The sequence below is a fragment of the Octopus bimaculoides genome, chromosome 24, assembly GCF_046866305.1.
Source record: "Octopus bimaculoides isolate indiv1 chromosome 24, ASM4686630v1, whole genome shotgun sequence".
NCBI lineage: Eukaryota > Metazoa > Mollusca > Cephalopoda > Octopoda > Octopodidae > Octopus > Octopus bimaculoides.
In genome coordinates, this window is record NC_142951.1 from 21,196,306 (window position 1) to 21,212,553 (window position 16,248).

General features: G+C 39.7%; 1 protein-coding gene across 6 annotated transcripts in view; it reads left to right on the forward strand.

Moving 5' to 3' along the window:
• LOC106873148 (trichoplein keratin filament-binding protein) overlaps window positions 1-10,994 on the forward strand; it is a 48,852-nt gene extending 37,858 nt beyond the window's left edge. For 5 of the 6 annotated variants that reach the window (XM_089341226.1, XM_089341222.1, XM_089341224.1 and 2 more), the window contains 5 exons: window positions 961-1,022; window positions 3,796-3,877; window positions 7,005-7,190; window positions 8,694-8,837; window positions 10,076-10,242. In XM_089341226.1, the coding sequence (XP_089197352.1) occupies window positions 961-1,022; window positions 3,796-3,877; window positions 7,005-7,190; window positions 8,694-8,837; window positions 10,076-10,105 (504 nt within the window). In that variant the 3' untranslated portion in view covers window positions 10,106-10,242. Of the gene's footprint in view, window positions 1-960; window positions 1,023-3,795; window positions 3,878-7,004; window positions 7,191-8,693; window positions 8,838-10,075 lie in introns of all 6 variants that reach the window. The other variant, XM_089341221.1, reaches the window with a different exon arrangement.
• The last annotated feature ends 5,254 nt before the right edge of the window (window positions 10,995-16,248 follow it).

The window sequence follows — 16,248 nt, forward strand, 5'->3', positions numbered from 1 at the left end:
TCCATGGCACCTTGGGCAAATATCTTCTACTATAGCCTCAGGCTGAGCAAAGCCTTGCAAGTGGATTTGGTAGATGGAAACTGAAAGAAGCCTGTTGTATATGTATGTGTGTGTTAGTATCTGTGTTTGTCCCTCACCACTGCTTGACAACCAGTGTTGGTGTGTTTACATCCCTGTGAACACCTCGAGAACCCTTCATTGGTTCATATAGCAGCAGTTCTGTGAGATGCAGGCAATGTAGTAGCCAGTACAAACAGGTTGTACAGAGGGAGATTTGGTTACTGCATTGAACAGGTCAGTGATAAACATGGTGGCAATTTTATTATACAGTCACCTATGTGCATGTATGTATGTGTTCATTTGTGTGTATTTGTATATGTGTGTGTAAATATGCAGGTTTGTTATCAACTTTGTTATAGGGTTGTGCCTTATGTTTGTATGTGTATATGTGTGTGTATAGTGTATATTATGTACACTTAGAGTCAACCTTGTGTTGCCTTCCGTATATGTGGTCATCATCATCATGGCACATGGGTTGGATGGTTTGACCAGGGCTGGCAAGCAGGAGAGCTGCACCAGGTTCCAGTCTGATTTGGCTTGTTTTCTACAGCTGGATGCCCTTTCTAATGCCAACCACTTTACAGAGTGTGCTGGGTGCTTTTATGTGGCAAGGCACACTTCCTGGAATCTTGCTGTGATGCAAACCAAACAAAATACATTTTGGCATCATGGAAAACTCCATGTTAAAGCAAAATGTTCACTTACACATAATACTGAGGATACCTGTATGTACATTTTATTATAGGGCGATCTGTGTGTGTGTGTGTGTGTGTGTGTGTGTGTGTAGTGTAAATATGCTGACTCTATGCAAAGATTTTGTGAAGGTGCATGGTTCAGTGATAGTGAGTTCTTCTTCTTCTTCTACTACTACTACTACTACTCCTCTGTTTCTTCTTTCAGGTTGTAGAGGAACAATTGAAAGTGGAGAAGCAACGAGAGGCAGAACTGGATCTCTTGTTTGAGTAAGTGATTGTATGATGCTCTCTTCTTTTTGCAGGTTTTTGCCCTGATGGTTTATGGGATTGAATGCAATTGTAATTCATTGAGTAGTAATTGTTTGTTTAAATAAATTTTAAATTACAGGGTGTTTGGGCTAAATTTGTCAGTTTGCTTAAAAGAAAAAGAAAGCACAATATCCCATCTGAAAATAAAAAAAATATTTAAGAAAAATAAAAAAAAATATCAACTAGATTATGACTGGGAGATAACAGTTTACTCAAAGTGGTCACCCTTGGCTCACCCTGGCCTCAAGATGACTCTGGAACTTGGCACATGTGTCCCTGGTAAAATCTTCAAATACCTCCTTGATCTTATCCACCAGCTTGGCCATAGTGTTGCAGGGAGAGTGGTTGGTGTCAGTAGGGGAATCTTGGAGCCATCTTGAAGCTATGTAGAAGCTGAGAGTGGTTACTCTGAGCAAACTGATTTCTCCCAGCCATAATCTATTTTTTAAGATACTTTTATTTTTTTGATGGGTTATTGTGTTTTCTTTTCCTTTAATGCAAACTGTCAAATTTAACCTAAATACCCTGTAATTCCAAATGCTGTTATGATTTTTGAAAGCAAGAATCTTATATGCACTAATGAATGCAGCAATTGCAAAGATATTCATATTAAACAAATTGGCATGCATTGTTAGAGAGGGCCTAGTCACTTGTATAGTTAACCAGGTTATCTAGGAAGGTGTCATCCCCAATGACTGGTGTAGTAGTTTTATAGTTAGTTGCTACAAGGATAAAGGTAATGGCTTACATAGAAACAACTACAGAAGTATCAAACTGTTGGACCAGGTCATGGAAGTTATAGAGAGGGTTATAGTCCAATTGATTAGGAACAGAATTAAACTAGATGAGAAGCAATTTAGTGCCTGGGAAGAGTACCACAGATGCTGTCTTCTAGTGAGACAGCTGCAGGAAGAGTATTAGGCCAAAAATAAACCATTGTACTTGGCTTTCATCAACCTGGAGAAAACTTTTGACAGAGTCCCTCGCTCTGTTATCTGGTGGTCTTTAATTAAGTTAGGAGTAGATGAGTGGCTTGTTAGAGCCATACAAACCATGTAGAGTGGAGCTGTCAGTTGGGTGAGAGTCAGCTGACAAATTTAATGTACAGGACTCAGTTCCCAGTCCCCTTTTTATTCATCATAGTCCTCCAAGCCATAAAGGAGGAATTTAAAACTGGTTGCCCATGGGAACTACTATATGATGATGATCTTGATCTTATAGCAGAATTTGTAGCAGAAATTCCAGGTATGGAAGAAAAATGTGGAATCAAAGTGCCTCAAAGTTAGCCTAGTATGTTGGAAAGGTGTTGGAAGAAATCTCATTCTTTGCACCTGTTGCAAGTTATGGACACATGAAAGGTGGGTTAACAGAGAAAGTTGTATTTGTATGTGACAGGTGCAGGAACAATGTGCACTAAGGACACATGGATATTAGACTCTCTGAATTACCCAGGATGTTCCCTTGAGGTTGTAGATAATTTCTGTTACCTAGATAATCAAATTAGCTATAGCAGAAGATGTTCCAAAAGTATTGTTGCTAGAATAAGAGTAGGATGGAGGAAGTTTCAAGAGGTATTACCTCTATTGGCAACGAAAGGCTTCTCTCTCAGAGTGAAAGGCAGATTGTGTGATGTTTGTGTACGACTGACTATGCTCCATGGTAGTGAGACATGAGCCCCGAATGCAAATGACATGTGTAGACTGGAGAGGAATGAAACTGAATGTTCCGATAGACATGCAACATCAGTGTATATGTGCTGAGAGAAAAGTTGGGCATAAGAGGAATCAGATGTAATATGCAAGAGAGAAGTCTATGTTGGTTTGGTCATATGAGATGTGTTTGAATGAAGACAGTAGTATAAACAAGTGCTGATTGCTTAAAGTGGATGGCACCTGCCGAAGAGGGAGACCTAGGAAGACTTAGGATTAAGTAGTGAGGGCCAATCTCAAGATGTTGGGCCTTACAGAGGAGATGACAATGGATTGAGATTATTTTGCATAATTTTTTTATATATTCTATCTGTATCATGGCTGTATTCCAACCCTGTTAAAATCCCATAAATGATAAGATACACATGAAAAAAACATCCACGAAACACATGCTGGATACATAAGTATGAATTCACAGATATGCATAAATATGGGTGTGCATGAGCGTTCTTGTGTAATGGAATTAATCTATGTTGAATGCAGATTCTTGCAAGCTCCAAGCTAATGCAAGGGAAATGAATATATATATATATATATATTCAAGACATGGATGAAATGCCACTAAACATTTTGTCCATTGTGCTAACAATTCTGCCAGCTTGCCTCCTTAGACTAGGACAAATATTAGTTCACTTGGAAATAAGTAAAGTTTGTGACAGGAAGAACGTCAGCCCACAGTTTCATTTGACCATGTAGGCATGGATAAATGGATGTCAGAACACGGTGTTGGTGGTGGCGGTGGTGGTGATGGTGGTGGCAGTGGCTGCTGCTGCTAGGGTAACAGTAGTGATGGTGGAGAGGAGGAAAAGGAGGAGATACTGGGAGAGGATTTACCCCTAGCATGAATCTTTATGCCATTATCTTAAAACTGACCAGTTGACTTTTACATAATGTGCATAATATCCTTAGCCTTCTGGGGGAAGCTGTTTAGGGCCTGGGATGATGAGATATGGTAAGTATGTAGATCCGTTTCTGTGGCATGGTGGACAGTTGTGAAACTTAAAGTATTTGATTAATTGAAGGGAGGAGGCTGCTCGGATGTGGAAGAAGAGAGAAAAGGAATGGGAACTAGAGAAACAAGCCAGAGAAAACCTTATGATTGAGGTAAATTGTAGCTTTCTATGTCTTTTTTCTATCTCTCTGTCTTTCCTCCTTTTTGTCTTTCTCTCTTTCTGTCCATCTATCTTTTTATCTGCCTCTCTCTTCTATCTATTTGTCTACCTTTCTATCCCCTTCTTTCTGTCTATATGTGCTCCACCCTGAACTGGAAGCATCCAAATTGGTCTTGTGGAACCCACTTCATGGTGATGTAAGAAGAGGAAAACATCACACATACATCGACAACTTGATCTCAGACTCTGGCCTAGAATATATCCAGGACCTCAAGCCAATGACATTGGACCGAGAAGTGTGGGCAGTGGACTTTCTTGCTGCTGGTCTTGGTTGGAACCCAGTCATAATAATAGAAAATTTCTTTCTGTCTACTTTTTTTATCTGTCTGTCTGTCTATCTTACCTCTTTTCTCTCTTTCCTTCTTTCTTTATCCATCCTTTTTTTATATTCTTTGTTTCTCATTTTCATGTTTTTGTTTTTGTCATGTCTGTTTGTCTGCTTCATGTATTTGTTTGTGCACATTTGGGGCTTCATATTTTATGTATGTGTGAGTGTGTGTATGTTTAATTCTTTATGGTTTAAGTGTATGTTTGTGCATGTATGTGTGTACATGTGAATATGTATTTAGTGCTTCAAGTTTTGTGTGTACATATATGTATGTGTCTAGTTAGGTGGGAAATTGGTGGAGTTGTTAAAGCATTGGACAAAACACCTTGCTGTGTTTGTTCTAGTTTTTTACATTCTGAGTTCAAATCCTGTTAAAGTTATCTTTACCTTTCATTGCTCCATAGTTGATTAAGTAATATACCAGTCAATGAGTGATGGACTGATAGAATTGTTAAAGTGTTGGACAACATTTACTTGTATTTGTCCCAGAGTGCCATGGTAGATGTGTCAAAACAAGATGGTATTTTATTAAAATATACTTCAAGGAATGCAGTGGAAAACCGCTTTGGGATTGACAATGACACATCATCATCATCGGATGTTTTGACAGGAGCTGGTCTCGGCAGAAGACTGCACCATGCTTCACTATTTCTTTTGGCATTGTTTTCACGGCTGGATGCCCTTCCTAACACCAACCACCCCACAAAGTTGATTGAGTGCTTTTTACATGGTGCCAGCACAAGTGAGGTCAGTGTTGGCATGGTTTTTTTTTACAGCTAGATGTCCTTCCAAACACCAACCACTTTATAGTGTGGACTGGATGCTTTTTATGTGGCACCAGCACTGGCAAGGTCACCAAGTAACTTGCAGGGCAAAGAATTTTGAGAGGGAAGGAGGAGGGGATCTTGTGTCAGGTGATGAATGGTTAGTGTAAGAGACAGAAACAAGTGTCTTGCTATAGAGGGAGTACATGGATACCTGGCGAGGGAGAGAGAGAGAGAGAGAGAGAGAAGTAACAAGAAAGAGGACAGAAACAGGTGTGCTGATGTAAAGGAGATACTTAATTACCTATTCAGAGGGAAGAGCAAGAGAAGGAGAGAGAGAGAGAGAGAGAGAGAGAGAGAGAGAGAGAGAGAGAGAGAGTGATCAAAATTGTGAATATGTTAATTGCTGTTGTATTTCATCTTCAGAGAATAACTTCTTTCAGATGAATGTGTATTTATAATGTTCTTGATCCATTAGCATGAAGGGGACTTTGGGACACCCAGTGTTTCAACCTTGTCGTCTCTCCTCAACCGAAGCTATTCTGGACTAATGAATCTAACAAGAATTTGTGGCTCTTGTTTATAAATTCGGCAAACAAATTATTTGCCGATGCAAGTTGATATCTATTAAACAATAACAAATTGTCGTGTATGGTCAACAGTGAGAATCAGAGTGATGACAAATGTATCACATTCTTAATATGTGACAATTTTTTTTTACAAGGATGACAGTCATTAGTATGCTGGGTAAAATGGTTAGTGGTATTTCATCTGTCTTTATGTTCTGAGTTCAAATGCTGTCAAAGCCGACTTTTGCCTTTCATTTTTCCGGGGTCAATAAAATAAGCTCCAGTTGAGTGATGGGGCTCATGTAATCGACTTACTCACTTCCCCCTAAATTGCTGGCCTTGTGTCAGAATTTGAAAGCAATTTGTGACAATTCATTATCAGTTGGCAGACGTCAGCAAATCATTTGTTAGATTCATTAGTCTTGAGTTGCTTTAGCTGAGGAGAAACAATAATGTCGAAAACTGGTTGTCCCAAAGTCCCCTTTTGCTAATGAATTGTGTGTCTAATGAACAACAGTCATCTGAATGAAGAAGCTGTTCTCCAATGACAAAATACAATAGTGATTAGCATATTCATGTCTGAAGCTGCCAGAACATATTGGTTTCAAATTTTGGCACAAGGCCAGCAATTTTGAAGGAAAGAGGTTGTGATGTATGGGTGCGAGTAGATGTAATCGCTTTACCTCGGTTTTCCTTCCTCGACTACGAGTCTGTCTTGCGGTATCTGATCCTTGTGGCTCGCCCGACCCGAAGACCACTAGAAATAGCAGCTGCTTCTCCCAACACCTAGACGATCGCTTGGCACGTCCTCTCGTCACAACAACCCCATTCGAAAAGGGCACGAAATCCCGATCGAGGCTCCCTCTGCCCTTCTTCATCTTCTGGTCAGCTCGCTGTTCCGGTCAGCTCCCCAGTCGCTGACGTCATACCACAGAGGTCATTTACATCAATTCCAGTGTCCAACTGGTATCTATTTCATCAACCTCAGAAGGATGAAAGGCAAAGTCAACCTTGGTGGAATTTGAACTCAGAATGTGAAGATGTATGAAATGCTGGTAAGCATTTTGCCCAGCATGCTAATAATTATGCCTGCTTCCTGCTTTTGTAAAGATGGATGATATGCTGTTAAACATTTTTCTCAGTGTGCCAACAATTCTGCCAGCTCACCAGAACATATTAACCCTTTTGATACCAATCTGCCTGAAACTGGTATAAACTTTTTCTGTGTGTGTGTGTATAAGCATGTTTCTAGTGTGTGTATGTATATATAGTGTTTATATGTGTGTTTGTGTGTGTGTATAGTGTTTATATGTGTGTGTGTCTATAGTATTTGTGTTTGTATGTGCGTGAGTGTGATTGTAAATGTTAATTGCTACAAGTAATGCATTCATTAATTAGGTTTTAAAGACACGTCAGAAACAAATGGAGGAAAAATTGGAGAAACTGAAAGAACTACAAAAGGAATCTCTACAGGAACGGGAAGAGTTACTTAAAGAGATGGAAATGGCCCAGCAACTGTCTAATAGAGAGAAGGATAGACTGGAAACGGCCCGTTCCACCCACCGGAAGACATTAGATGATCAGGTGAGGAATAGAATTGTTGAGCAACATTTTTGTTTTTTAACCCTTTTAGCATTCAGATTATTCTGTCAAATGTTCTGCTTCTTTCATCGTCATCGTCATCGTCATCGTCATCGTCATCGTCATCGTCATCGTCATCATCACCATCACCATCACCATCACCATCATCATCACCACCACCATCACCATCACCATCATCATCATCATCATCATCACCATCACCATCATCATCATCACCACCACCACCACCACCACCATCATCATCATCATCATCATCATCATCATCATCATCGTTTAACGTCCACCTTCCATGCCGACATGGGTGGAACTGCTTTATTTGCATCATTTTAAATTAATCATACAGTATCTCATAGCTTTGAGATTTTAATGATGTGACTTTATTTTTAGTATAACCATATAAGGTAGGTGTGAGAGTTCAGATCTGGCCAGTTTGAATATAAGATAGGCAGAATATTTGGACCAGATATGGCCAACTGAAATGCTAAAAGGTTAATGTTTATTTAACATTGATAAAAAGGAAAGAAATGAATGTTGTTGATGGTTTGTTAGTGTAGATTGTTGTTTTGTGGTAATATTTATAAAGCTTGCTTTGGATCCATGTGGTTTTGGGTTCAGTCCCAATTCTCCTCTAAGCTACATGGAGACTTAACTTAGAGGAGAATTGGAAGTTCCTGTGGGACAAGCTACTGAGGGCTATAGACCAAACTTGTGGCTGGTGTATATGGTGATGGAACAAGGAGGTAGACAATGCTATAAAAGAGACAGGCCTGGAAAGACTGGAAAAATGGTGGCAGCAGAGAATTATATTGGGTGGCCAGAAGGTAAGCTAGGTGTTTATATAGCAAAAGGAAAAGCAGAAATTAAGAGATTTGCCAATGTTCTACAGCGTGAGAATCAGAGACATGAGGTGTACTGGATAGCAAAGCAGAGTATCAAAGAGAATAAAGATGTGGTGGATGAGAAATGAGTGCAAATGGATAATGGTATGATTGCACTTAATGATTCAGAGACGAAAGATGCATGGAAGTGCAACTATGAAAGGTCACTAAATGTGGAGATTGCATGGGAGAAGGAGAGTTTTACAATTGTGGACCCAATTGAGGGATCAGCCATCAGTCTACAGCAGTATGATAGATAAGGTAATTAAGGATATGAAGACAGGGAAAGCCCCAGGACCATCGAGAATCAATGCTGAGATGCTTAAAAGTAGGATGCAGGTTAGTCACTAGTATACTTAATCATGCTATTCAGGAAGGTGTCATCTCCAATGACTGTCATATATCAATGCTATCATGTAGATTAACATTTAGAAATTCAACAGATCATGCATTCTTCAGTTCCTAATTGTAACATAAGACTCCTTATTCTTGTATTGCTGAATATAAAAAGGCTCTGACATAACTGAAAATACCTTTGTTGGTGCAATGGTTCACCTCTGAAAAGCAAATCATTTCTGTTTTTGTTATTTATTTGTTTCTTCTACAGGTTGAGCTACAGCGTCAAGAACTTGAATCTGCACAGCAAATCGAGAAACTACAATTAAATGAAGAGGAAGAAAATGACAAGTGGTACGATGCTGTTCTCCAAGAGGAAACTGAACGACGGAGGCAGAAAGGTTATGTTCCTCGAGTAAGTACAGTCCCTTCAACCACATATAGGCTGGAGCAGTGGATAGAACTTGTCTCTTCTTAATCCCTCTATCTTTTTTACACCCTCTGTCTTTTTACAATCTCTTCTTTTCCGTCGAGGGTTCCAGTTGATCCGATCAACGGAACAGCCTGCTTGTGAAATTAACGTGCAAGTGGCTGAGCACACCATAGACACATGTACCCTTAACGTACTTCTTGGGGATATTCAGCGTGACACAGTGTGACAAGGCTGACCCTTTGAAATACAGGTACAACAGAAACAGGAAGTAAGAGTGAGAGAAAGTTGTGGTGAAAGAGTACAGCAGGGTTCGTTACCATCCCCTGCTGGAGCCTCGCGGAGCTTTAGGTGTTTTCGCTCAATAAACACTCACAACGCCCGGTCTGGGAATCGAAACTGCGATCCTATGACCGCGAGTCTGCTGCCCTAACCACTGGGCCATTGCGCCTTCACTCTCTCACACATATCATCATCATCGTTTAACGTCCGCTTTCCATGCTAGCATGGGTTGGACGATTTGACTGAGGACTGGTGAAACCGGATGGCAACACCAGGCTCCAATCTAAATTTGGCAGAGTTTCTACAGCTGGATGCCCTTCCTAACGCCAACCACTCAGAGAGTGTAGTAAGTGCTTTTACGTGTCACCTGCACGAAGGCCAGTCAGGCGATACTGGCAACGGCCACGCTCGAAATGGTGTCTTTTATGTGCCACCCGCACAAGCCAGTCCAGGGGCACTGGCAACGATCTCGCTCGAAAATCCTACGAAGGCCAGTCAGGCGGTACTGGCAACGGCAATGGCCACGCTCAAAATGGTGCATCTCATGTGCCACCCGCACAAGAGCCAGTCCAGGGGCACTGGCAACGATCTTACTTGGCTTGCCTGGTCTTCTCACGCACAGCACATTTCCAAAGGTCTCGGTCAGTAGTCATCGCCTCGGTGAGGCCCAATGTACGAAGGTCTTGCCTCACCACCTTAGCCCAGGTCTTCCTGGGCCTACCTCTTCCACGGGTTCCCCAATAAAAACCTCTTTGAACAGAATAAATGTTCTTCCTACTACCTTCATCACAACACTCTTCAGCAATTTGCTCTTCCCTTGCTGTTCTGCTATATTTATTTTATACAAGCACCTTCATCACCCCTAGCACCACAAACATATCTGACTAATATTCTTAGATTCTTGCTCACCTAAGTTTGATAATACATTGTTTATTTTTCAGAATTATGGTCGTCGAACTGCGTGGATGTGATCCCTGTTGTGGGTGATTGTGATGCTGTTGTCACCATTAAGTTGTGATGGCTGATGTTGCTGTACTTCATGGATGTGATGGCTGCTGTGGCTGTGGTGATTCCTCTTCAATACCCTCATCTCCAAATTAATACAACGATGAAAACAACTGCAACTACTGTCACTGTCTGCGTATTGTGTTAATGCTACATGTCTGCAGATGTTGACAACCTCTGAAGAAGAAAATTTTGTATATTTATGTGTACATTAGTACATACATGTGTGTATATATGTGTGTATATGTAAGTGTGTTCATGTGTATGTGTAATCTTTGGTATGAATACAAAGCATTGTTATGTGGTTAAGACGATTGTCTTGCATGTGATTCCAAGGTTTGATCCCACTGTTTGGTACATTTAGTAATTTTTTTATAATCACAGCCTTTAGTGAAATCACAGACATATGAGTGAAATTTGGCAAATGAAAACTATGTGGAAGCTCTTTATGTGTATGTGTGTGTGAAAGAGATTGTGAGTATGTGAGTTTGTAAAAAGATGTATGTATATGCTTTTGTACTAATATACATATATATATATATGTGTGTGTGTGTGTGTGTGCGTGTGTGTGTTTGTATATGTACATGCATGTGTGTGTTTATTTTATGTCCATTTTTGGAGCTGGCATAGGTTGGATAGGTCTGTATATTTGAAGCAGTTTTTTGTAGTTTTTTTGTAGATGCTCTTCCAGTCAAATCTTTTCTTGTTTTTTAATTCCACTACTTTGAGAGTGCAGAGGGAGGGAAACTCAACGATACCGTATTTTGTATTTATAACATATGTATATACAAACACACATACATCATCATCATCATCATCATCATCATTTAACGTCCTTTTTCCAATCTGGTATGGGTTGGATGATTTGACAGGATCTGATGTGTCCAAGGACTGCATTGTGCTGCAATGTCTGTTTTGGCATGGTTTCTATGGTTGGGTGCTGTTCCTAATGCCAACCACTTTACAGCCTGGACTGGGTGCTTTTTTCATGTCACCTTACTACTGAGGTCACTATGTAACTCACAGAACTACAAGCCCTGGGGTGGGGTGGGGTAGATGTCAGCTTCATGCTAGTGGATGAGGGATTGAACTCTGAGAAGTGGGGTGGAGCAGTGTAGGTTCTTGTGTGGAGGATCTGAATTGCTACTAACATCTTGTAGGGGAAGGGGAGAGAAAGAGAAAATGAAGAATAGGGACTGCAAGGGATAATGACGATGTTGTGCCTAGATGACATCACAAGGCACAAGGTGAGTTGAAGAATCAGTTTTGCAAGATTGTATGGCAAGGAGAATGACGGGACAGGAGGGGGAGAAAAACTCCCAAAATGGGTAGAGTTGAAGGGTGGATGAGAAAGGAGCCATGAATTGGGGGAAATAAGGGGATGTAGAAGAGAGAAGGGTGGCAGGCTGCAGTAGTAGTAAGGATAACACAGTTGTCAGTAGGGGTAACAAGAGAGAAGAATGACATGGCTTAGTAGTCTGCAGGAGCCGAGAGGCAGGCTAATGCAGGGTGGGGGAGTTACTATATTGTGAGTAGAGAGCACAATACAAAGCACTTCCAGAACTCGGTTTTTCTGGCAGGTGTGGGTCTTTTCAAGAATCTCATATTGCCAGAGATCCTGGTCCTTTGTCTTCTCTTCCATTAAACTCAGGGTTTGAGGTCAGCCTTAACCATTTAATCTCATGTCTATCTGGGTCTCCCTATTTTGCTAGTTCCATCCACATTTATTGATTAGCACTTGTTTATCCAGCTGTCCTCATCCATATGCATCACATGTCCACACCAGCAGTTTTCTTTCTTGCACACAACAACTGATTCCTCTGATACCCAGATTTTTGTGTATATATATATATATAAATCTTTTGTACTTATTCTTTCATGTCCATTCATGTTGCACATCTAGTGGGACATGCTTGCTTCATTTCTTTCCTATCTTGTTAGGTCTTCTGCATTCTCACTACCATGCAGAATTGCAATTCTGACACAAGCACCATACAGTCTGGACTTCACTCTTAGGGAAAAGATCTTTGTTTTAGCAATGGTAGTAAATCCCTGAACTTTCTCCAACCTCTTCTCACTCTAGTTACTATACTTTCACAGAAACCACCTCCCCTCTTAGGTAACAAAAGCTGTCAACTACTTCTAGTAAACATTTAAGAGACTCAATTTCTTGTGTGCTTGTATAAATTCTCCCATGCATCTACAGCATATGATGCTTACATTTTCAAATAGTCTACCAGTTATTCTACTACATCTCTTGTATGTCTATAGCTTACTTTGAGTACAACATATGAAGATTATACTGACTACTTTTCTGCATAGGGAGCAAGACCATTTCCCTGATAGTACCAGGGTTTTGTGTTCTTTTTCCTATTTACTAAACTCTTCATCTTTGCTGGGTTTACCTTAAGGTCTCTCAATTCCAGGTGTAGCTTCCATGCCTGGAATTTCTTCTCTAATTCCCCCTCTGGATTCAGTTATGAAAACTAGATCATCAGCATATAAGAGTTCCCATGGACAGCCAGTCTTGAACTCCATTGTGATGGCTTGTAAGACTATGATGAATTGGAGAGGAATGAGGACTGAACCTTGATGTACTCCTAACTATATACTAAATTCATCACTGAAGTCATTGCCAACTCTCATTTACTGCATAGCTTGAACAACCCACACAAGCCATTCATCTATTCCTTGTTTTTTCAGTTGAATGGTGATGTGCTGTGCTTGAGAAGACCTGTCCATCTCAGCAGAATTGAGGTGTTGTCAATCCCTCCTCCATGACTCATCTTCTGACTCACCCTCTTCTGTTAATTTATGTTAACCTATATTTTTCACTTCCCCCTACACTGAATTGGTATCCTCTGTGTCCAACTCATTTCCTCCCTCTAATCACCTGTCACACTATTTTCACTCAGTGCATTTACTCACACATCCACCTTTTCCCCACTCTTCTACCTGATTGTCACATATTCACATTGTACCTGGACTTCACATCTCTTTCTTCCTTTCTCTCATTTTCCAGGTGGATAAGCCATGTATTCACTTCTTCAGCAAGACACCTGCTCCTCTCACTCTATCGTAGTTTCTTATTCCTCTCGGCTATACCCCTCTCAGTTCAGGGGTTTTGTCTTGTGAGTACTTGACGACCTCATTGGTGCTGGTGCCACATAAAAACCATCGAGTACACTGTTAAGTGGTTGGCATTAGGAAGGGCATCCATCTGTAGAGACCATGTCAATGCAGACATAGAACCTGGTGGAGCCCTCTTGTCAAACCGTCCAACCAATGCCAGCATCGAAATGATCATCATGATGGTGATATATATAAATTGTTACTAATCCAAGCTAATCCAAAGTAGTAGTATAGAAGAAATAAGTAAAGTTGAAAATAGACAGAAAATATCTGCTTTATTTAAATTTTTAAATAAGAAAATGAGATGACAAATGACTAAAATGATTATCTTATGAACTTCATTAGCTTACAGGTGTTTTTACTATAAGATGCAATGGACTCATATTTGAGTGCCTGAGTAACATCTTATAGCTTCATCAGAAGTTCATAAGATAATCATTTATTCTTTTGTCATCTCATTTTCTTATTACTGCTCTGTACTCGACTAAAGCTTCCAATGTATATTGAGTTCTACACCAGATTATTAGTATCGCAATACCTAAGTGAAATATTAAAATTTTAAATATGTGTGTGTGTGTGTATATATATATATATATATATATATATATATATATATATATATATATGTCATGTGGCAGCCATGCAGGAAGGTCACCTCAAAGATTTTGTCCAGTGAATAATATCTACAAAAGGTGAACGTAGGATCTTATACAAGAAATAGCTGTCTTTGATTAAAGACATTCTTTATTATTTCTTCTCTCTCCAGTGACAGAATAGTCAGCTTACATAGAAATCCTTACTCAATAGTAGACACTCCACATGCATAGCTATTCTAGAAACAGCTGTAAGGGACTTTAACTACTCTGCACTATGCTTAAATTATAAATTAAATGCTCTAAAATGATACCACAAGTTTTCCTTGTTTATGTCTTTTTCTTATATATATTTATGGAGAGCTGATTGTTCAGAAAGAATAGTTACCATATTAGGAAAGGTTTGGAAAATGTTCAGGGAGCTATTACTTCTGCTGGCAACATATGTCCACTCCTTCAGTCTGAAGGGTAGATTGTGCATGATGCTTATGTTAAAACTGTTATGTTGCAAGGTGGTGAGACCTGGACCAAGCATGCTGTGATAAATGTGTAATGTTAATATGCATGAACACCAGACTACAAATGAGCTGAGAAAAAAAAGAAAACCCCCATATATGTGAAGAATAAGGTGTAGTGTATTTGAGAGGGGAGGCTGCAGTGGTATCAGCATGTGATTTGTATGGAGGATGACTGGTGTATAAAGGAGTGCTGAGCACTCCATGTGAGTGGAACCTTTGGAAGTGAAGATTGATCTAAAGGTGCTGCATCTCACTGGAGAAACGACAAAGGAACATACTGATTGGTGATATGCAGTACTGCAGAAAACCCCACCTGTCAATGTTCCCACAACAATGAGAGTAGGGTTCAACTAGTATTTACTCAATTATCTAAAATACTATACAGCAAATCAATCGTAAATGTTTATTATATAAAACTAACATTTAAACACATTATTATCAAAGATTAATTTTATCAACAAAACTAAATAAACCAAATATAATAACACATACTAATATTTAATTATTAATACAATTAAAACAACATTTTGTTTATTAAACGACTATAATATTAACAAGTATTGTTAAATAAACAAGTATATAATTTATATATCTATACTCAAAATCTTATAATTATATATGACAATTAAGCCACTTATTTATGATATTTGGCATTGTAATGCTTATTTAGTCATGTTGCTTTGAATTAATCATGTATCATATTGTAGCTTTGAAGTTTCAATGATGTGATTGTTTATTGTTAAGATGACATTGTAGGGTAGGTATGAGAGGCCAGATCTCACTGGTTTGAACATAAAACAGGTACAATAGTTGAGCCAGTTATGACTGGTTTAAATGCTAAAGAGTTAAAGACTGAGATACTTTGTACCTTGCCAAACCTACATCTGCTCTCTTCTCACCTTGTGTCCCCTGACCTCTCTCATCTACCTGTTCTGCACCAGATCGTATCACCTGTCTCCCCACCACCTATGCTGACCACATCATTCTCTTCACTAAGCCTATCTATCAGAGTCTGCAACAGATCATCCTCGTCCCTCTGCTATACTTTCTTATCTCTGAGCCATTTGAAAGAGACTGCACCAAACTATTTCTACCCAATACATTCTAACTTTGTCCTTCTGTACTTGGCAGCCATCACTCCACTTCTGTTGCTACCCATCACCCCCCCTCTTGTCATTATCTCATCACCCACCTTTACCTTTGTCCACCTCTGCTATTGCCCTTCCTGAATCCACCCCCTTGCCTCTTCCACCATCTTTCATTCATCCTTTCTGGTCTTTCTGCTGTCATTACTCTCTCTCACCCTATACCACTTACATTACTGAGTACCATCTACATTTACTGTGTATAAAAGCACTCTCTCCTATGTAGGTACCACAAAAGGACCAGTACCACCACCGCCACCACCACCACCACCAAGCTTCCTTTAGAGTGATTGGTGAGTGAGACAACATTTCTTGTGCTGGTGCTGCAAGAAAATGAACAGAGAATGCATGGGATTGTGTGAAGTCACTCTGGTCCTGTCTTACCAAGTACTATGCAATCTCTCTCATGTTGGTGCCATGGGAAAAGTGCCTCAAGTACACTCTGTAAAGTGGTTGGCAATTGGAAGGGCATCAATAAGAAGTGACTCAGACCATGACAACCCGTCCAATTCTTGCCAGCATTGAAAACTGATTTAAAATGAGGATCGTGATAATGTGTGTATGTGTGCCTTGGTATGTATGTATGGTTGCTCTTGTGACAAGTTACATATGACACCAATTTAGCATTAAGCTGAAGAATTACTTAATACTCTTTAGTAGAGTACATGTTTATTAAACTGTTATAACTAAAAGAACGATAGTGACTTTGAAGTTCCAACTT